The sequence below is a fragment of the Olea europaea genome, chromosome 11, assembly GCF_002742605.1.
Source record: "Olea europaea var. sylvestris chromosome 11, O_europaea_v1, whole genome shotgun sequence".
Taxonomy (NCBI): domain Eukaryota; kingdom Viridiplantae; phylum Streptophyta; class Magnoliopsida; order Lamiales; family Oleaceae; genus Olea; species Olea europaea.
Genome location: NC_036247.1, coordinates 31,192,451 through 31,214,593, shown reverse-complemented (window position 1 = coordinate 31,214,593; position 22,143 = coordinate 31,192,451). Strand labels below are relative to the sequence as shown.

Here is a 22,143-nt window from a genome sequence, read left to right as displayed (position 1 = left end):
ACCCCTTAGGAAAATAAAATGTGGAAAATCACGCTTTAAGGTGTTGTACCTAAAAATTCACGGAAAATCAATTTTCTGAAAAATTTTGTCAATCAAACAGGCCAAAAGTGAAAATTGGAATTCGAATTCCAAGTTACATGGAAAATTTCGTGCAATTAAACGGGTTCTTAGTTCAACTTGATCAGCTCAATTGGGATAATTTAAAAAAATAAAAAAACTAATAAAAAATTGACGAACTTTATAGTTATAGATATGGAATGCATTTATTTAATATAATAAATTTTGACATACGATTGAATTTTCCATTACTTTTTATCTTTTTCTAGCTCAAAGCACGATGGATGAGTTTAAAAATCATTCATACTATTTATATCTACTTTTAGTTATAATTTTTTTCATCATTTGCGGTGGAATTAATGAGAAAATTGACTGAACCGTAAGAGAAATGATAATTGGTTGAAAAGTAAAATGGGAACACAATTTATTTCCTTCTCTTGTTGGCGGGTCGAAATTTCCAAGAACACCAATCATCACTTCCATGTTTTCTCCCCCATCTTAATCTGCTGCTGCCCCTTAACCTCCATCACAATTCTCTCTTATACCCACAGGAAAAAACGAGTTTAACTCGTCCACTCAAAACCCAGTACTGAGTCAGTGAGTTGAGAGAGGGAGGGAGGGAGGGAGAGTTGCAACAAACAATGGATGATCAGTTGGCACCAGGTTTTAGGTTCTACCCCACAGAGGAAGAATTGGTTTCTTTCTATCTGCGTAATAAGCTACAAGGCACAAGAGTAGTGGATATCGACCGGGTTATACCAACTCTCCATATTTATGATTACAGTCCATGGGATCTTCCACGTAAGTAATTTATATTGTTTCGATTCTAGTTTTTATGCATTATTTTTTTCTTTTGCTACCAAAGGTTAATTAATTAATACTGTTTGACGGTTAAATACATGAACTTCTTCTCCTTTTCATTTCTTAATTAAGTTTATTCACAGGTATATAAAAAGTATGTTTAACGAATTTTAACTCAAATTTAAGCTTTATCAAACATGCACTATGTCTGTTTAGTTTCTAAGGCTATAACCAAAATCAAGATCATCCAAATTGTTCTCCACTTGAAGATATATATGGACTTGTTTGGTTCTCTTGTAATTCAAAATGAGTAAATTACAAGTTGAGAATCATATTCGGTTGACGCGGAACCACACAACAAATTGGGTCTTTAATTTGGAGCATGTGAACTTATTCTTTTACTGCTGGTATTCTATGTGATATGCTAATGTTTGTTCAAGGAAAAAATCCAGAATTTGCCGGAGAGCGTTGTCATGGAGATCAAGAGCAATGGTTTTTCTTTGTTCCAAGGCAAGAAAGGGTAGCCCGTGGAGGAAGACCTAACCGGCTCACGGAACAAGGATACTGGAAAGCAACTGGCTCTCCTTGTTTTGTATATTCTTCACGAGATCGTGTAATTGGTAAGAAAAGATCAATGGTTTTCTATGCAGGAAGAACTCCACATGGAAGGAAGACTGTATGGAAGATGAATGAATATAAAGTGCTTGAATTTTCTGAAGCTTCCTATTCAAATGCTGCAAATCCACAGGTCTAATTAGAAATTAGAACTGTATTCCTTAATTATGCAAAAGCTGTAATTTTTATTAAAAGGGATAAAGGTTAAGCATCCGTTTAACCATTTTATTGTGAGAATCTTAAAAATGTCAAAAAGAAATGGAAAATGGCCTAAACCCTATATTTAACTTTATCGTGTTTTTGTAAAATCTTTCTTTTGTTCAAGACATCCTGATAAACTTTAATATATCTTGCTACATATACATCAAGATTTATAGAATGGATTACATAATACTACATGACACTCTACCATTTGTCAATATAGAACGCAATCAACTTTTTCACCTAGTGCTTGTTTGGTAGAGATTTTGATAATTGATTTTTTGACCGTTAGAGATAAAGTTGGTCCTACTTGTAAGAGAAGAATTTAAAAATGACGACTGTAATAGTAAAATAACAGTCAAAAAATTAATTTTAATTGGCTTTTTAGCTGTACCAAACAAGCTCCTAATTTTTTTCCTTCACATCATTGTCGATTACCGTTTATATACTATTTTGATGTACAAATAGCAAAATCCAACTTTAATTAGTGCTGCTTCTCCTCTGAGCCTAAGGATCGTTCTAATAGTAATAAAATGCATGAGAAAAGGTATATATGATTTTGATCTTTTTCATAGTGCCACTAATTTGTTATATTTTCTCTGGTTTCCAATTTCATGCAGTTATGGGAAGAGCTCAGCTTATGTCGAGTCTACAGAAAAACGAATAGCTTGAGGGCCTTTGAAAGAAGGCCACCGCCACCAGATGAAGTGGTTGAAGGCCACCAATTAGTGGCGGCGCACCACCAAAATGTGGCAACAACATCTCAACAAAACCATCCAGTAGCAGATGCAACTAATTACTCATTTGATAATTCATTATCAGAAGTTCTCCGTATTGCTAACGACAACTGTGATATGGCTGTTGACGAAAATGAACCTGGCTCATGGGACTTGGAATGGTTTGATTTTACAAACTTTTGAACAGTCGGGTTTTGCAGCAGTATTATATGTACGTTGATCCTTAAAAGGATATTATGATCCTTGCAAGAAATGTTTTGTTGAGGATCAAGAATTTTTAATATTTTTAACAATGAGGAGGTTAATCTTAGCACGAGATTCTGGCTGGTTGCGTTTTCAAGCGCGCTATGTTTGATGTAGATTTTTAGTAAATAAAATTGGTAAAAGTGTTGTGACATAGAAAGTTTTAAACTTTCACAATTAAAGTTAATTTTAATTTTTCAGTTTTTCTTTATTTTAATTCTCAATTTTGAGTTTAATTTTGGATTTAGTAGAAAATTTAAAATCTTAAGTTCATTGTGTAAAATATAATGGAATGATTTAATTCATCAATGGAGGGTTGAATTTCCCACGGTCAAAGGGTGGATTTATTCGGATAATTCTACATGTATATTATAGTATTCATAAAAATGTCCACAATGTACATGTGAAATTCTATTATTAAAGGGTTGAAAACTATTTCTCAACTATACCACTTGCACATTATGGACACCATAATATACATATAGCATAACCTTTATTTCATTGTTTGATACAACTTGATAAAAGACTCTTTAACGCATTTCATAATATAAGCTTATAGCTTTGACAAATTGATATAATGCTTGTTATTTCTATCATTGTCATCAAGCTCATAATAGGAGAATCGATTGTGAACTATATTAATTTTATCTTGGAGTCTTGCAGTGCAGAAAGTATCGACGCGAAGAAAATGCCACACGACTTTAGAACAACGAACTCACAATTTCTTATTTTGTTTGTTTTTAACTTATGCTATTCATTTTGTTATTTATTGTCTGACTTGCAAAAGCTACAAACAAATCACTTTTTACACAACAAGGATCCCATTTCGAGGTCTAAAAAGCTGATAAACGTTGTAAAAGAAATAAAATATGTAATTAAAAATAAATTTTAATTATTTTTTATAACCAAATACCATATATTTAAAAAAAAAAAAAAGATTTCACCCCTTGTACACCAACCCGGTGTACACGAGGGGCCTACGCCTAATTAATGTGCGGGCCCGTCCTCTTGTGAGGTAGTTGTACATCGAGCTGTAAGGCTTGACCTTTAAAAAAATCATAAAAAATAATATAATAAAACATCATTGCTTCTAATAATTAAAAGTTGAAGAACAATAAATTTTGTTAAAATGATTATGTAAAATGTTATAGAATATATTGTTATGTCAATTTTGTTTTATTTATTTCTGAAATTGTCGTGTTTTTTGAATTTTTTGCAATTACCTCAGTGTATAAATGAATTTGAACATGAACGAGCAGTAATTTATTTGAGCATGTTACGAATGTCGATGGCTATCCGTCATCTGCATTTAACAAAATGTTATGTCTTCTAAATTATTTACCAATTTTGCCGCCACCCTGTTTCACAAGGCCTGTACAAGCCACACACATTATAGGGGGTGGGGTAATTTTTTATTTTTTTTCAAATAATCACCCACCCCCATCCCCCTCCCCCTCTCCCAGTATGTGAGGGGCCTGTACAGGCCCTGTGAACATTAGGCATTATTCATTATTTACAGTGGACTATAAAGGGGCTGTGAAGCCAAGGGGGTCTGGGCCCCACAAGTTTCTACAGCTATTTATTTATTTAAATTTGAAAATAATATATATTTAAAAAATATATATTGAGCATGATTTTTAATTTGTTTATATGGTAATGGTCAAGTTTCTACTTTTTATACAGGGGACAAGGTTCCAAATCTTCCAAACCACAATTTTAATTTTATTTGGAGGGTTGTGAAATCACCCCCCAAACCTTTGTACCTATATGAAAATTCAATTCAATCATACAAATCAAAGTTTTCAATTTTCATCATTAAGTTCCATTTCCATAATTACTTCTTTTCCATAATTTCATTAACGTTGTCAGAAAATTGTTCTCACATGTGATGCACGAACTAGTTTTTGTACACGTAAAGTTGACGAGATATACTTATACATAACATAATCTTTAATCCTTCGTATCTTTGACAGCTGTTTCCTAATTGTTCAACATTATGTACATGTTTGGTATTGATTTTTCTTACAAAAAAATCAATTTTTTTTTTATTATTTCATTATTCTAGTCATCATTTTTGATTTATTCTCTCACAGATAAGACCCACTTTTCGTCAAAAAATCGATTCTCAAAATCACTACTGAACAAGTCCTAAATAGCTAAAGTTTGAACATTTCCATCTTACGCCACAAAAATAAAGCATGAGATTTGCTTTCAAGTTACTAACAAAAGAAAAGGAATTAAAAATAATATTGACTAAAGAAATTATATAGAAACAAATGCATTGTATCTACAGCCCTGGTCCCGGTTTTGTGGGCTGATTTTTGAAGTATTCAAACGACCAACTCACAAAAAGGTTCACACTGTGTCACATTCATGGGACCAAATATTCATATAACGCACGATGCGAATCTAAAATTCCAATTTCCATGCAAAACTAGCGGCCACTAGTGGAGAATGTCATAATGGGCAAGGAAAGTACATAGAAGAGAGATGAAAGTTCTTGAAAATGTTACATATCGAGATATAAATTTGACCATTCTTAAGCTATTCACAGTACCCTAGGAACATGTTTACATGAAAGAGTCAAATAGGAAAAAAGGCCCTCATATGAATAAATGGATAATTGTAAGACCACAAAGACCAAATTGGCATAAATTACGATAAGTTCGTATTAACAAATTTCTAGAGAATACTATCGTTTATAGATTTTTTTTTTCCTTCAATCAAAGAAAGATAAGAAGTTTTAGTCAATTGAATTTACAAGGAAACTCTTTTAATCTACTCAAAGAAATTGTTAGTATTATAACTTTAAATTGTATGACAAAGAGGTAATGTTATTTGATCTGATTATATCGATTCGACTATACCAATTAATGATAATAAATAATTATATGAATGTAATTTTTTCGTTCAATATTTCAGTATGTTTTATTATTTATTATTGTTCTTGGAAAGAAATAATCTAAATCAATATTCTGAAAGAATAATTAGAATATTGTATTATTGTTCTTGAAAAGAAACAATTTAAATCAATATTTAAGAAGAATATTATAGCATTGCTTGAAAAGAAATATGATATTTGTATTATTTTGTTACTCCTGAAGAAGTACAAATTCACACATACAATATATTAAAATAATTTTATATTATTACTCTTGAAAAAAGTATAATATTTTTTCATATTATATTCTTGAATAGAATTTATATGTAATTGTACTTTCGTGAAGAAATACAATTTACAATTTCATTAATATTCCTAAACAATATTATGTAGATTTTAAAAAAAAAATTATATTATTCTAATATTCCAAGGAAATATTACTTATCCCAAAAAAACATCATATTACAGTTTTAATATTTCAGAAAAATATTGATTTATTGCTTTTGAAGAAGCAATGATTATTTTATTGTAAACATATATAGTGATTATGTTTTTATTCTATATGAATATCTATTTGCATTAAATCAATTATGAAATCAAGTGAATTCAAGTCATTGGGAAAAAGGCAAATTTTGTGTTAATATATCTACTTTTTCAATTGAATGCGTATCATAATTTAAACCAATATTTACATGTGCATGTCTCATCTTTTCTCCTAGCTAATTATCTTCTTTTTGCTCATTGTTCGATTAATTATCTAGCTTACGAATTTGGTACCCATATATCTGTCTATTAAAAAATATTGTTGCTCCTAAAGCAACACATTATTATTGATGTTCTCATCAAAGTTACTCTCAAAGAACATAATCAAGTAAAATCAATTGTACCATAGTATTGCTTTCTATTATGAGTCTACTATTACAATTTCATATTAAAAAGTTAACTTTTTAAAGAAGAGTAACTCAAATTATCACGCGTTGGCTAATCAAGAGTTGAGATCTGCTATTCAAAATTGGTTGTCTAATTTACCGTTTGCCTAGTAATTTATTGACACATCACTTTAAATTAACATGTCCAATTTTCTCTTATCGTCACTTGTGGTTAAAAATAGGTGTAAAATGATGTGTGAATAAATCATTGGTGAAGAACAAATCTCAACTCACTATTCAATGTGAGATTTATAACATGTTGCAAGATGTTTGCTTGTTTAATTTTAAAATCAGTATGCTCATTTTAGTTTATGTCGGAACGAATTGAACTAAAACTCAAATGAGCACACAGATATCAAAATTGGATGTACTCAAACAAGCCACTGTCTTGTGGGGTATATCAAGAATAAATTTCATATCGGTTAAATATGAAAATATTAACCATCATACATAAGTTTGAACTAATCCTCTTAATAAAATTGACCTTCTAAAAGGTAGAATTCCAAGTTTAAATATAATATCAAAGTCCATTAAGTTCAAATAGCACTTCGATCCAACAAAGAGTTGTCCGAGAGAGATTTTTACAAAAATAATTTTGAATCACACAATCTTAAAAAATTATTTTCACATAATTATTTTCCTTAGGAAAATCTCTCTCAAATAAATGCAGACTCAAAGGAAGCACTCGGATTTGGAGATGTGAAGAGATAAATTCAACATCGGTTAAATATTAAAATATTGATTAATAAATAAGAGTTTGAACTACTTTTGTTAATAAAGTTGAATTGTGTTAAGATACAATCCCAAGACTATACTTAAAGCTAATTTGGTAAAACTATTTTTTATTAAAAAACTTTTAATCACATATTTCATTTATTAAAACATCTAATAGATTCTTAAAGAGCAATGACAACGAATTAAGAGAAAAGAGGACCCATTATGGATACTGCATGTACCTTGCTTCACCTGCCGAGAAAGCACATCTTGACTTCATCTTTCTGCTTGACACCCAACTTTTACTACAAAATTTGTCTCGTTGCTTGAAAACTTTTCTTTGCTAATAATTTCAAAGCCTTTTCACGTTGGAAACCTTATCCGGTAGGTAGAACCCACGTTAAATAGAAGAAATGTGCGTAGTCGGAGTCTTCCTCTTCCAAAAAAATGAGCCAATATGCAATGTTTAAAGACGTGTTGGTGATTAAAATAAAATTGTAATTATACACCTAAGTACTATTATACCGCGCAAAGTTAGGGAAGTGATTGGAAGAATTTAACGCGGGTGACAATGAGTTTTAGAAAAAGTTAGTTTGACTTGATTGGCTCGATTGGGATAATTGAAAAAATATAATATACTAAAATTTGTTCCTTAGAAATTTTAGATGAAATTTGATGAACTTGTTAGTTATAGATTGCATTTAGTTAATATAATTAATTTTGACATAGGATTGGATTTTCCATGACTCTTTTATCTTTTCCTAGTTCAATGCAAGATGAATGAGTTTAAAATTTGTCTCATTTTAATCACAAATTTTTCAATAAAATAATATTACACGTAAATTCAAAACTTTTTTCCTTATTTTTAATCACACATTCTTTATCATAACACTATTACAAAATACATTTAAAAAAAAAAAAAAAAAAAGCTCAAACAAGACTCTTTTGCGTGGAATTGACGAGGAAATGAATGAACCATATAAGAAAAATGCATGAAAATTGACCGATTCTAACGGTGTTCATGGTGTTGAAAAATAAAATGGGAACACAGATTATTTTCCTTTGTCTTGTGTGCAAGGTCGAAATTTCCAAGAACACCAATCATCGCTCCCATATTTTCTCCCCCATCTCAATCTGCTGCTGCTCCTAAACATCCATCACAATTCTCTCTTTATATATACACACAGGAAAAAATGAGTTTAACTCGTCCACTCAAAACCCAGTACTGAGTCGTGAGAGAGAGAGAGAGAGAGAGAGTTGAAACAAGCAATGGATGATCAGTTGGCACCAGGTTTTAGGTTCTACCCCGCAGAGGAAGAATTGGTTTCTTTCTATCTGCGTAATAAGCTGCAAGGCACAAGAGTAGTGGACATCGACAGGGTTATACCGACTCTTCATATTTATGATTACAGTCCATGGGATCTTCCACGTAAATAATTTATATTAATTCAATTCTTGTTTTTATCCATTATTATTTTTTCTTTGCTACCAAAGGTTAATTAATTAATACTGCTTGACGGTTAAATACTCGAACTTCTTGTTTTCTGTCCTTAAGTTTATTTGCACATGGACAAAAAGTATGTTTGATGAGTTTGAATTAAAATTTAAGCTTTGCCAAACATGGATTATGTCTGTTTAGTTTTTAAGGCTAAAACCAAAATCAAGATCATCTGAATTGTTCTACACTTTTAGGATATATATGTTCAGCATTTGGACTTATTTTGTTCTCTTTTAGTTCAAAATGAGTAAATTACAAGTTGAGATTCACGTTTAGTTGACGCGTGATCACACAGCAAATTGGGGCGTTTGGATCATGTGAATTTCTTCTTTTGCTGCAGGAATTCTATATATAATATACTAATGTTTGTTTAGGGGAAAAAAACCCAGAATTTGCAGGAGAGCGTTGTCGTGGAGATCTAGAGCAATGGTTTTTCTTCGTTCCAAGGCAAGAAAGGGTAGCCCGTGGAGGAAGACCTAACCGGCTCACGGAACAAGGATACTGGAAAGCAACTGGCTCTCCTTGTTTTGTATATTCTTCACAAGATCGTATAATTGGTAAGAACAAAACAATGGTTTTCTATGCAGGAAGAGCTCGACATGGAAGAAAGACTGTGTGGAAGATGAATGAGTATAAATTGATTGAATTTTCTGAATCTTCCTCTTCAACTGCTGCAAATCCACAGGTCTAATTAGAAATTAGAATTGTATTCCTTAATTATGCAAAAGGTGTAATTCGGGTATTCATGCATTTGTTGATCCATTTCATTGTGAAAATCTTAAATTGTCAAAAAGAAATAGAAAATGGACTAAACCCTAATAATTAACTAGATCATATTTTATGTTTATAATCTTTGTATGATGTCTTTTGTTCAAGAAATCGGGATAAGCTTTAATATAGTGCTTCTTTTCCTCCGAGCCTATGCCCTGAAATAGTTCTAATAGTAATAATATTCATTAAAAAAGCATATATGATTCTGATCTTTTTCATAGTGGCACTAATTTGCTATCTTCTCTCTGGTTTCCAATTTCATGCAGTTACGGGAAGAATTCAGTTTATGCCGAGTCTACAGAAAAACAAAAGGCGTGAGGGCATTTGACAGAAGGCCGCCGCCACCAGATGAAGTGGTTGAAGGCCACCAATTAGTGGCGGCGCACCACCAAAATGTGGTAACAACATCTCAACAAAATCATCCATTAGCAGACGCAACAAATCACTTATTCGATAATTCCTCATATCATATTGCTAATAACTGGGATATGGCTGTTGAAGAAAATGAACCTTGCTCATGGGACTGGGAATGGTTTGATTTTACGAACATTTGAACTGACGATTTTGAAACTGTCCTATATATGCCTTGATCAGTTGGACACATAACAAAATTTTCCAGTAGTTAAGCTTCGCATAGGTATATTATGATCCTTGCAAGAAATATTTTATTGAGCACAAGAATTTTTTATTTTAACAATTAGGAGGTTAATCTTAGCACAAGATTCTGGCCGGTTTCATCTTGAGAGCCAACTCTGTTTGATGAGATTTTTCAGTTAATATAGTCGATGAAAGTTTGTGAATTTCATTTTGTAAGTTAAAACATTAATAAAAGGTGTGGATAAAATGAAATCACCAGCCTTTTGTAACCAGATAATGAAAAATAGATGATCACTGTTGGGTTTTAGTATCCAATAAATACGGACTATGATGTTACTCGCTGGAATTCTTTAGTCGGCATTGTCTAGATGACTTAATTAAATATCGACACCTAAAATTGACGATCCGACCCTAAAATTACTTGGGGGTCATTGGAAGCAGTCTAATTAATTAGAGTTGCTCATGGTCCGATTCTTCACTCATTGGATGGCTTATTATACTTGGCCCACTTACCATATTTGTATTGGAGCCCATTACTATGCTCTAACTTAACCTATATATCTTGCCCTTCTTTGACCTTGTCATTAACGTGTGTGTTGTTCAGTCTTTGAGAAAGAACCGACTACGGCTCTTTTTCTTTGTGCTTCCGCTGCGGCTGTCCTCTTAGTTCTTCTCATTCATTTTTTAGCCTTTGTTTGTGGCTACAAAATACCTTCTTTGTTGTCTCTTTGGGTGTTGATAAGGCAGAGATCGGTATACTGAGCCCGGAAAACATCTTGGTTGTCATCATTTTTTTTTCTTACAATCAAATTTTAAAAAAAAATGCAATATTTGTGAAACATCGTTTCCTCAAGTAATTAAAAGTTTAAGAACAATAAATTTTGTTAAAAAGGGTATGTAATAATATTTATTATATGGGTAATTGACAAAAAACGTCCCTACCTTTCAAATTTATCATAGAAAATGTTCTTACATTTCATTTTTTGGTATTTTTGCCCGTACCTTTCACCTTTCTTTGCGATGGAAGTCATTTTCACCCATTTTTAATGTAAAATGACCAATATACCCTCCTATTTAAATAAAACAAAAAATAAAGGATAAATTGCAACTATAAGCCCAAACTTTTTAAAAGTGCAAATTAGTCCAAATAAATTATTCAAATATTAAAAATAACAAATAAAACTCTTTCTCAATTCTCTTCACCTCCCCTTCCTTACGCCTCCTCCACCACCACCACCACAATAGCATGGTTTGCTGTCGCTTGGTGGCAAGAAGCAGATGCAATAATTTCATGTGGGGTGGTGTTAAGGTAGTTGGTGTTCTCTAATTGTATGGTCACGATTTTTTTCTATGTGTTGTGGTTTATTAGGTGTCGACGGTTGGCTTTTGCCACAAAGGGCTCGAGTTTGAAGATTGGGCTGTAGGTAAAAGTATGTAATTGGTAGTTCGTATGTGGTGAGTTAACTGTGTGGATGGTTGTATGGTGGCATAATGTAGTGACAGATTAATTATGGATAATAGGAGTAATTGTCGATTTGTGGTGAAATTGGTTATTTTTCAAATTACGGTAGTGGGAGTGAAATTATATCAGCGAGTATTGGTTGTGTGTACGTAATGGATGAAGAAATATTGCCCAAGTTCAATTTTGATACCAAGTTTGATATAGTATTAATTGAAATGCTCCAGCAACAAATAAATGGCAACAGCAGAAGAGAAGAATAATATTAGAGAAGAAAAGGGGGAGAAGCTGGAGAAGGAGAAGGAAAGAGAGGAAACAGGAGAGGAAGACGTGAGCAATATGTTGGACTTGGGTTGGAAGTTGTCGGAAAGGGAGCTGTCGACAGCTTTGGTTTGTGCGATTGGCAGATCTTGGAGAGAAATTTCAGCTAATTCACCTGGAGTTCGGGCCAACTGTTGAGTGAGTTGTGCAGAATGCAGTAAGGGCTACAAATTGGTACTATAGTCCAGTGGCCATGGTGGCCAGAATGTGCTGAAAATCATAGCTAGATAAAGGAGGGAAGAGGGCGGGGGGGAGAGAGAGAGAGTTCTTTTTTTTTTTTTTTAAATATATTTATAATTTATATGGACTAATTTGTACTTTTTAAAAGCTTGGGCCTATAGTTGGAATTTATTATTTATTTTTCCTTTCTTTTTTTGTTTTATTTAAATAGAATGGTATATTGATCATTATACATTAAAAATTGATAAAAAGGACGTCCATCGCAAAGAAAGATGAAAGATAGGGGCAAAAAGTCAAAAAATGAAAGATAATAACGTTTTCCACAATAAATTTAAAAGGTATGGATGTTTTGTGCCAATTGTCCTTTATTATATTATTATGTCAATTTAATGATTTTTTTCCTTGAAACTGTTCATATTTTATGAAATTTTGGAAATTAACTCCATTGTTCATTAATCAATTTGAATATGAACAAGCAGTAATTTAATTGAGCTTGTCGTGAATGCCGATGACCATATGTAATTTGCATTTAGCAAAGTTTTGGAGCCAACAGGGTCCCGAGGGATGCCAGACTCCCAGAGTTTCTCCATATCTTTTTTGTAGTTAAATTCAAAAATCAAACACAATTAAACAAACATATTTTACTTATAAAATATTAAATTCTTTAATACTCTAATTGTAAAGTTTTTACATTTAATCGAGGAGCAATGTTTCAAATCATCCCTAACCTTGAGGACCTATGTGAAAATTGGACCCAACCATTAAAATTGAAGTTTTCAATTTCCTTCCTTAAGCTTCATATGCATATCTAGTTCTTTTTAACATAATTTCATTAAATTTTCCTCATATGAGATGCACAAGCTCATTTTGTACGTATAAAGTTGACAATATATACAAATGTTTTATTCTTTTTCAATTTCAATACATTTATTGTTTACTTCAAATGTCACTCTATTTATTAGCTACTGCTACATCACCGATCATTGATTATCATAGCATTGTCGAACAATTGTTGAGCCCCAAACTAAAAATTATAGCTCCACTATTAACAATATAGTTGTATTACCTTCATTCTTTGACAGCTATTTCCTGATTGTTCGATACTATATGAAAAAAGTGTGGACCACGACAGTAGAATTTACTGCAAGTAATATGGACAGATTCCTTGAGAATATAGTTGTGAATAGAATGTTGGCGGTTTCCTTGGCCTATCTTGCACAATTATTAAAAAATACCGTGCTTAACTTATGTTAAGTAGGCTATACGTATGGATACAATTTTGATCCCTTAAGCATCGTGTTTAGTTGACAATTATATTAAAAATCAAAATTAATTAGTGATCCACCAATTAAATTAAAATAAATCAAAATTAATCAATGATCAAATTTATTGACACTTTTTTTTTCCGCCAATTCCTCTCTTTCTGTTTTTGTTGAAACCCATTACCGTCGTCTGCTTTTCCTCTCTTATCGGCGAAATCGATTAATATCATCATTTTGAGATCAGTTCAGGCTTCCTGTCATACTTCCGAATGATAAGTTGATACTAATTTTGATTTTTCATCCATTTATAGTTTGATTAGTTTAACTTCAAGAAGTCCAAATACGGCCAAGGTTTCCAACTTCACAGATGGGGGAAGATTTGGGATAAAAAGGGAATTCAATTAATAAGAAGTGCAGAAGTTTGATCAGTTGCAGAATTGTAATTTCTATTGTTTTGAAGACTGCAGAAAAATCTGAAACTGCTCAAAGTTTATTTTGTTGCGATATTGAAGATGGAACTAAATTATACAAGATGCCAGTTTGTGAAGCGCAGATGAGTAAGAAGTGTTAAATCAATAATATAAAAAATATAGAAAGGGAAACAAAAGGAGATTAGGATTTCTTGATAAATTGAATGAATGAATATATAAGAAAAAGAAGAGTTAAATTCATCATTAGTCATCCAACTTTATAGTTAGTATCATTATGGCCACCTGATTTAATTTTGTTTTATCATAGCTATCCAACTTTATATTTAGTTGTCACCATAGCCATCCAATTTGATTTTATTTCACTATGACTACTTAATTTAAAATAACATTTCACTCTGGCCACCTAACTTCTTTTCATAATTTTTACTAATTTTAAAAAGGGTAAAATGGTAACCTTGCATTATATATATAATAAATTTACAAAAATAAAAGTGTTTTTTATTTTTAAAATGTTCTTTTATAATAAGTTTTTATTTTTTATTTTTTCAAGTAAACTCTTTTTAAAATAAGTTTTTATTTTATTTTAAAAATATTTTTTAAATAAATTTTCATCTTATTTTTTTTAAAGAACTTTTTTTTAAATAAATTTTTTATTTTATTTTTCTAAGTAACATTTTATTTATTTTATTTTTTTTAAAAATAAATTTTCAATTTCAATTTTTTTTATTTTTTAAGTAACATTTTTTTAAAAAATAAGTTTTTATTTTGTTTTATTTTTTTAAGCAACTTTTTTTAATAAGTTTTTATTTTATTTTTTTTAAAGTAAGTTTTTATTTTATTTTTCTTAAATTATTTTATACATATAATGTAAAGTTACTATTTGACCTCATCTCAAATTAGTGAAAATGATAAAAAGAAGTTGGTTGGCTATGGAGAAATATTATATGAAATTTGGTAGTCATAGCGATACAAATATAAAGTTAGACGGTTATAATGAAACAAAATCAAATTGGATAACCATGGTGACACTAAGTATAATATTGGGTGGTAATGATGAATTTAACCAAAAAAAAAATAAAAAATTAAATAGTCTTACAAGCAGATAAACAAAATGATTGTTCTACCATTAATATAAAACTAATATATAACAAGAAGGACCATGGCTTCAATTTTTTATTGCTTTTGAGAAACAAATCAGGTATATGCAGGCGGTTGTGTACAACTTTTAACTTTTGACACTTGGGTTTAATTAAAATTGTCTATTTGGTTGCTGGGAAGGTAAAATATTACTCTTTTTCGGTTTTTTTTTTTTGTTTAAAGTTCCTCTTTTGTGGGATTATTTGAGTTTTTTACGAACTATCTTCTATTCCAACGAGCTAAAAACACAATTAGTTTAATGCTTGATGACAAATAGAGAATTAAAGATAAATGGCTATGTCGGTTTTGGAGGAAGAGAAATACTCTACGAGACTCTTTACCCTGAACATGCCTAATTGTCAAAAAGTGCAGAAAGTGAGCTGCGTGTTTGAACAGTTTTAGGGACTGCTGTAGAGTTTGGCTATACAGGTGTTATGCAATATCATATTTCGAATTAAACTACCGTAAGTGTACGGTTATTTAACAAGTAATAAAATGGATGTGAGTCCAAGTATCGTCCCACGAAAATTGATTTAGTTCTATTTCAATTATCACAACCTTAACCAAAATAAGAGTAATAACGTGTGTTTTTTGTGATGAACTTATAACTAAAATAAATTATGTATGCAATTATGAATGAATTAACTAAATTAAAATGTAAATTATGTTAAATGAAAATTAATATGTTTTAATTAATGACAAATGCACTAGGACCGCAAATTCCGATATAATTATCATTTTTAACCTTAGTTTTACATTTTGACAACACGATTGAATATTGAAGAATCAATGTTCATATTTTATTTAACAATTGCTCTCAAATAATCTTAAACCTACTCTCATATATGAATCGAATATATTTCTTATGACGAATGTGAATATACAAGAATGCATGAATTTTTTATAAACACTTAAAGATTCATGTAGATCGTAGCAATATTTTTCTATTCCTTATCGGACCCTGTGACGATTTATACCATGTCAAGTCTATTTTCCTTGTTTTCAAGTGCATAAAATAAGCCATGATATTTACACAATTATCATGCACAATAATCGTGGAGAAAAGAAACACATATAAAATATTTAATATTCAAAAACGTGTTTTTGATGTCAAACATGTCAAACTAAATATTAAAAATTCATATGACATAGTTTATCGTTCTCCTAGCACAAATAAATCTAGCATAGCATGTTAGAAAGAAGAAAATAACAAAAATATTGAAAAAACGACATCACCAATTCAACAGTCGTGAATTAAATCTTCACGTTTTCGGGTCAATTTTCGTGATTTTTGCCTCCTCCTATGCTCTAAAACCCTTATAAATGTGTTGGAATGTGTAATGAACACTTTTGAATGGCTCTAAGGTTTTAAAGTGTCCTAAGATTGATTTCCAAGAATTTCAATCATGTAAGGAAACTAGATTTTTCGGGCATGAATTGTACTATGCTATAGCATAATACAAACCAATACTATAGCATAGTTCAATGAAAGTCAAGCCTCCAAATTTCTGAAATAGGGGATGCGACCACATAGTGTTGCCAATAATCCAAGAGTTTCAATTTAGTTCCCTAATTCCATTTTCTCGTTTCTTGACTTTTTTTCTCATTTATTCTTCTTCCAATACTTCATGTCTTCACTAAATTGGTTATTGAACTTTTCATTTCTTGGTTTCTGCTCTCGGTTCATCTTTTGATTATTTGCACTTTGGTCCATGAACTTTGATTTTTTTTCCATTATGGCCATTTTTCGATTGTTTTTCCTAAATTTCACAACATTCATCAATGTTGTCTTTCAAAATATAATAGAATTAAGCCATATTTCAATATATTTATCAACAATTATCCATGTTTTATGGTCAAAATAAGTGTAAAAACACTTATCAACAAGTGGAAATAGCATAGTCTGAATAGTCAACAATTTTAGCAAAGTGGCATTTAATCAAAAAGTTTTAAATGTTAATTATAAAATATGTTCTCGATTTTCTTCCTATTCTGTCATTGCTCTTTCCTCTGGAGTTTTTCGAGAAAACGAAGGTTGAAAACATGGTTGAGATAATCAAGATTTTCTTATAAATTCATTAGTTAAAGCATGAGAATAGTAATTAATTATATTGTCTTTACTTGTAGGTGAACAAGTATAATTTTATTTATCACGAAAGACGAGACTTCAATTCGAACATTCACATCTAAGGTTGTGGATGAACACAAGCCTAAAATTAGTAAGAATTTGAAATGATTGAAGGTGCATATGAGTTTTATAACACGTGTAATAGAAGTTTGATTTAGTGCTTGTTTGATTCATACGCAGATTGGAAAAAATTCGTTAAAATTAGTTTGAGAATTTTGCACTTATAATTTTCATTGTCATAATTTCTCTTAAAAATAGGGAGTCATCATTAATGTTTTGTATCATCATCAAAGAGAGAGAGAGAGAGAGAGAGAGAAAATAGGGTGTGTGATTTTTCTTTTATAGAAGTTCCTTTCATTATAATAAATTACTGCAACGATGGACGATAACGTTATCTCATATTAAAGCGAATCTCAATAAATATTGCGTATTCTTGTATATCTATTTCTTTATTGTGATTTTATTGCTCTTGATAGTGTAAAATTAGGATTTCTAATACTCGTCAATTGAGGGATCATTCGACTGGGTTGCAAATCTAAATTAATGATGACCAGATCATTATCATCTCTAAATTGGATTGTTAATAGATTTGTGTAGTCTCACAATCATGAACTCGCAATTCCCTACAAGAAATTCACTTATTAAGTTCATCAGCATGTTTCAAATGCAGAAAAGGTCATAGTACAACAATTATCTAAAGCAGATGTATCGACCAACCAACACATAAGTTTGATGGAGATTTGATATGTGGTCTTCAAAATATTGGATGTATCGAAAGAGACATTAGAAATTATAAGAGAGATTTAAGAGAGGAAACGAAGAAAATTGATGTCGAGTTATTGATTAAATTATTTAAATAGAAAGAATGAAAAAAAAATTACATTTTTACTTTGATTATGATAGAGACAATGAAGAATGATTGATAGGTGTTTTTGGATTGATTATTTCTCAAGACAAGTATATAATTTTTACTAAGTTGATAGATCTACCAAATATATAAGATGCGTGTTAGATGGTCTGTACGTTTGTGAAGCATCTTTTTGTAATAGGAACATCAAGCAGTTAAAGAGCAAAAAACGCTCATTCATTCTTAAAAGGCATGTTCCAAATAAAGATTCAGTAATAAATTTTATTGTACGCTTTAATAGAGCACTTGGATATCAAATATATCAACCACTAATGGCTAATCACTGTAATATTAATGAAAAAAAAATCACGTTGGAAATCTGTATGGCCAATGGAGGCACAAATGTCAATGGTTTATACCAAAAACGTTTTCTTGAAAAGTATAAAATTTTTGAAAGTTGGGTATACATCATAAATACATTATGTGAAGATGAAGCAAGTATGACTTATACCATTGAAATGGTTGATGAATCCTCTAAGTCAATATCTCGAAAACTTATTATATGATTTTTTAGATATTGTACATTGTAGTTGTCAACAATTTGAATGTGAAGAAATTCTCTATAGACCTATGTTGGTGTATTTTAGGATCCAACAATTATTTCAATTGCCAACTCAATATATATTCTTCAAAGGTGGATCAAAGTGCAAAGATTGGTCAAATTCGGGACTAAATGACATTTCAAGTTAATTATTGATGTTAATATATTCTAAACTATCTCAATTGTCTTCCATTATGATTGATGACACATCTCTCATTGAGAAATAAAGTAATCTCGTGGTGAATATTTGGAGGGTCTTCATAGTAACATAAAAGAAATTTTAACGTCGGTCGATATTAAATAGGTATCCATAGGACAAACAAGTATTGAAGCCGTGGTCCGTGCTTCGCCGCACTCCTGAGATTGGCACTCTGTATGGTTCAATCCAATCTTCAATGGCCAACAAATTAAAATTTGAACAACTACGGAATTTTCTGTAATTTTCAAAACGATAAGAATTACAATTTATGTAACCGATCAAACTTCAGCAATCATTATATTATCAAAATCAAATGAATTCCATTTTATTCCAAATCTTCCCTATTTTTAATGTTGAAAACCTCAAATGTATCTGGATTTCTCGAAGTTAACTTATCAAATTCCAAAATGGATGACAAATCCAAACTGATATCAAGAAGAATTGAATAAAATAAATGTCTAAATACAAACTAGATGATACTTTAAAAAGTAATGCTATCTAGCACTATCGATGTGATAACATTTGTTTAGGGATGGCAACCGAACAGGTCGGGGTAGGTTGACCTTTTCCCGCCCCGACCTGATGGGTACTACCCCGCCCCATACCCATTTAACGCGGGAAGGGACCGACAGAATCCCTACCCCATTTATTACTTGTTTACCTTTTTTAATTCAATTTTTAATAAGGGTATTTGATTATGACAGTTCCACAATACAATAAATATAAAACCCCTAAAAATAAAATAACGGTTAGATCCAAAGTACTTCATCATGTTATACAATTGCTTTATCCCCAAAAGCAAAAATGATTTGAAAATTTAAATACACAATAAAAATTACACGTTTCGATAAATTATAGCATAGCATGCAAACAACTGTACTTTTAAATAGTACATTAAAATTATCTAATTAATGTATGCAATATCAAAATACCTCGTAATTTGACTTTGAAGTTTCCAAGCTTTATCCATAAATGTGCAATGATGGCCATGAATCCTTTTTTCTGATTAGAAGTCTACATGTCTGTAGTGATTGCAATTTTGCTTTTGTTCCTCTCCAATAAGCTCATCACTTTCAATTTATCGTAATCATGGATCTTCAAAATACCATTATAGTATTACGAGAAACTTTCTTAAACAACAGAAAGTATTAGTGAATCTTCTAAATCCAATGTGCTCAACTGTTGAAAGTGTATGCCCATGCAAGATTATCATAGTTCCAAGTTCCTTCCTAGCATTGTCTTGATCAAAGGAGTAAGTACCCATGGAAACCTTCCCACAAGCTTCCTTTAATGGATTCAATATTATCTGCTTAATGTCTTTTTGATTTCGACATGGACATCTTTTCATATGTTCATGCAAATGTTTTGTCCTATTCTTACTTTTAGCCCCTAATTATTTTTTACAGTTGTTACAAATTGCCTTATCCTCTTCTTTAATGACTTTTTTGAAGTGATTCCACACTGCTCAAGTTAATTTCCTTTTCTTATCTTGTCCACTATCCTCTTCCTCATCACACAAGTCTATTGGATCTTGTTGTGTGTTTCATGACTAGGTAAATCTCCGTTGGATGGACTAATACTTGATCGTAGTGGAGTACTTCCAATGCTCGATTCTAGTGTACAATGTCGTACTCTAGACATCTAAAATGAATAATAAAGACAATTACTTCCTACAACATACATAACAATTGCTTTAAAAATAGGAGAACCCCAAGATAATGGGTGGAAACTCAACAAAAGTATAAAACCACATAGAACATAGAAATAGTATTAAGTGGATGGGATCCACATAGACATGAATTAATTTCGTAGCAAATGCATAGAAGATGAAAAAGTTAATGCCTGAGATGGGCAAAGGTAGCAGTGGCATCAAGACAGGAGAAGCAGCATACAAACTTATGCAATTTTCAATCACAAATGAGACAAATAAGCATAAATAATGTATTAAGAACCTAAATAATACCAAACTAATTAGGCATTTTAGAGAAAACAAGAGTTGCAAAACAAAAGAGAAATGCATATTACTAATTGATACAATATATTTAATATTCAGACATGTAATGAAATTTTAGCATGAAATTAAAATAGGCAACTGGCAATTCCAAACAAGAAGATTTCCGACATAAATGGAAAAAAAAAAAACAAGTATTTTTTCTTGTGAGCCATCTTCCAATGTTATTGGAACTGAATTTATCTACGAATCGAGAAAAGAAGTTTGGAAGAAGACTAGAAACAAAGAAAATAAATGGATGAAATAAATGAATCCCTAAAGAACACACCATTCCAAACACTACTAACCTTTTATGATGTGATCCAAGGAAGGCAACAAACTTACAAAAATTTTGCTCAACTTGAAGAGGAATCGAAGACAATATCAAGAGCTACAGAGGATCGAGGTGGCCATAAAATGAGTTGTCCGATATACAAAGGCCAAGAGCTCAAGTACAACAAGACAAATATTAATTTACATGTCTAACTTGAAGGCAGGATTAAGTTTGGTGCGTTGGATTCAAGTTTTGGAAGATATATGAAAAAACGAGCAATGTGAATAAAAACGTGCATAACTTTCAATTCGGACGTCACATTTTCGCCCATGAGTACAGTTTGGAATCGCCGAAAATTCTGCACATGAAAAAAGAGGAGTCAGCATTAAAACTATGCGACCTCATAACTTAAAAAGGGGATGCGGTCACATTCCTATTTACTGAGAGCAAATTGACGGATTTTGGTTCTTTTATGTGACCGTGTCACGCCCCCAAATTAACATTGATATCTATACACAACCTAGATATAGAATTTTACATATATATATTTTTTTCCAGTTTGTTAACTTCTAATCACCTGTGACACGATCATATAACATATCGAAACCCAAAATTATATCGCCATAATCCAATATATATATTCTGAGCTTATAAACATGTCTACAAGCCATTTCAAAAGTACACTATATAGGATTCCAAAATATAACCCAACAGATAGCAGCCTACAAAATAACCCTACAGGTCATCATCCATGTACATCGAACTCTGGAATCCTGTAGGAGCTCCACAGCTAGCCATATTCTCTATGTAGTTCCATGCTCACCTACAATGCAAGAACTACATAAGTCAATGCTTAATAAGCAAAATCATGTATGTCCTAAACATGAGTAATAACGACATATGACACCATGCCATTTACTTTAAATATCACGATAAAAAGTATCATATTTCAATATTCGTCAAAGTCGACTAGAAATCATTTCACTTGAAATCTTTCATTTTATTGGGCCCTTGAACCACCTACTATGCACCGGATAGAGCTCTACATAATATCAATATCAATAATCAAATGGCCAATATGAAATCAACACCGACGAGTGGACCATCCTCTCGTGACCACTAGAAGCCCATCCCCTGACTACCCCTATGATCACCCAAGAAGTCTCCCATCCAGTAACGTCAATAATCATAATATCACAAGAGCACAGTCGAGTGGTCCGCCCTCCAATGATCACCAAAGGCCCATCCCCTGTCTACCTTTGCAATCACC

General features: G+C 31.4%; 2 protein-coding genes across 3 annotated transcripts; both read left to right on the top strand.

Annotated features, from left to right (window-relative positions):
* The first annotated feature begins 426 nt into the window (after nucleotides 1-426).
* LOC111404043 (NAC domain-containing protein 90-like) lies at nucleotides 427-2,779 on the top strand. 2 transcript variants are annotated; one of them, XM_023032760.1, is made up of 3 exons: nucleotides 427-858; nucleotides 1,311-1,606; nucleotides 2,295-2,779. In XM_023032760.1, exons 1-3 carry the CDS (start codon nucleotides 699-701, stop codon nucleotides 2,592-2,594), a joined length of 756 nt encoding a protein of 251 aa, XP_022888528.1. In that variant the 5' UTR covers nucleotides 427-698; the 3' UTR covers nucleotides 2,595-2,779. The 2 variants fall into 2 exon arrangements, with proteins under 2 accessions (XP_022888528.1, XP_022888527.1); XM_023032759.1 differs by having other exon boundaries at nucleotides 1,299-1,606.
* Nucleotides 2,780-8,409: 5,630 nt separating this feature from the next.
* LOC111404974 (NAC domain-containing protein 90-like) lies at nucleotides 8,410-10,217 on the top strand. Its single transcript, XM_023033695.1, has 3 exons — nucleotides 8,410-8,607; nucleotides 9,066-9,361; nucleotides 9,714-10,217. The coding sequence occupies exons 1-3, from the start codon at nucleotides 8,448-8,450 to the stop codon at nucleotides 9,999-10,001; spliced, it is 744 nt and encodes a 247-aa protein (XP_022889463.1). The 5' UTR covers nucleotides 8,410-8,447; the 3' UTR covers nucleotides 10,002-10,217.
* The last annotated feature ends 11,926 nt before the right edge of the window (nucleotides 10,218-22,143 follow it).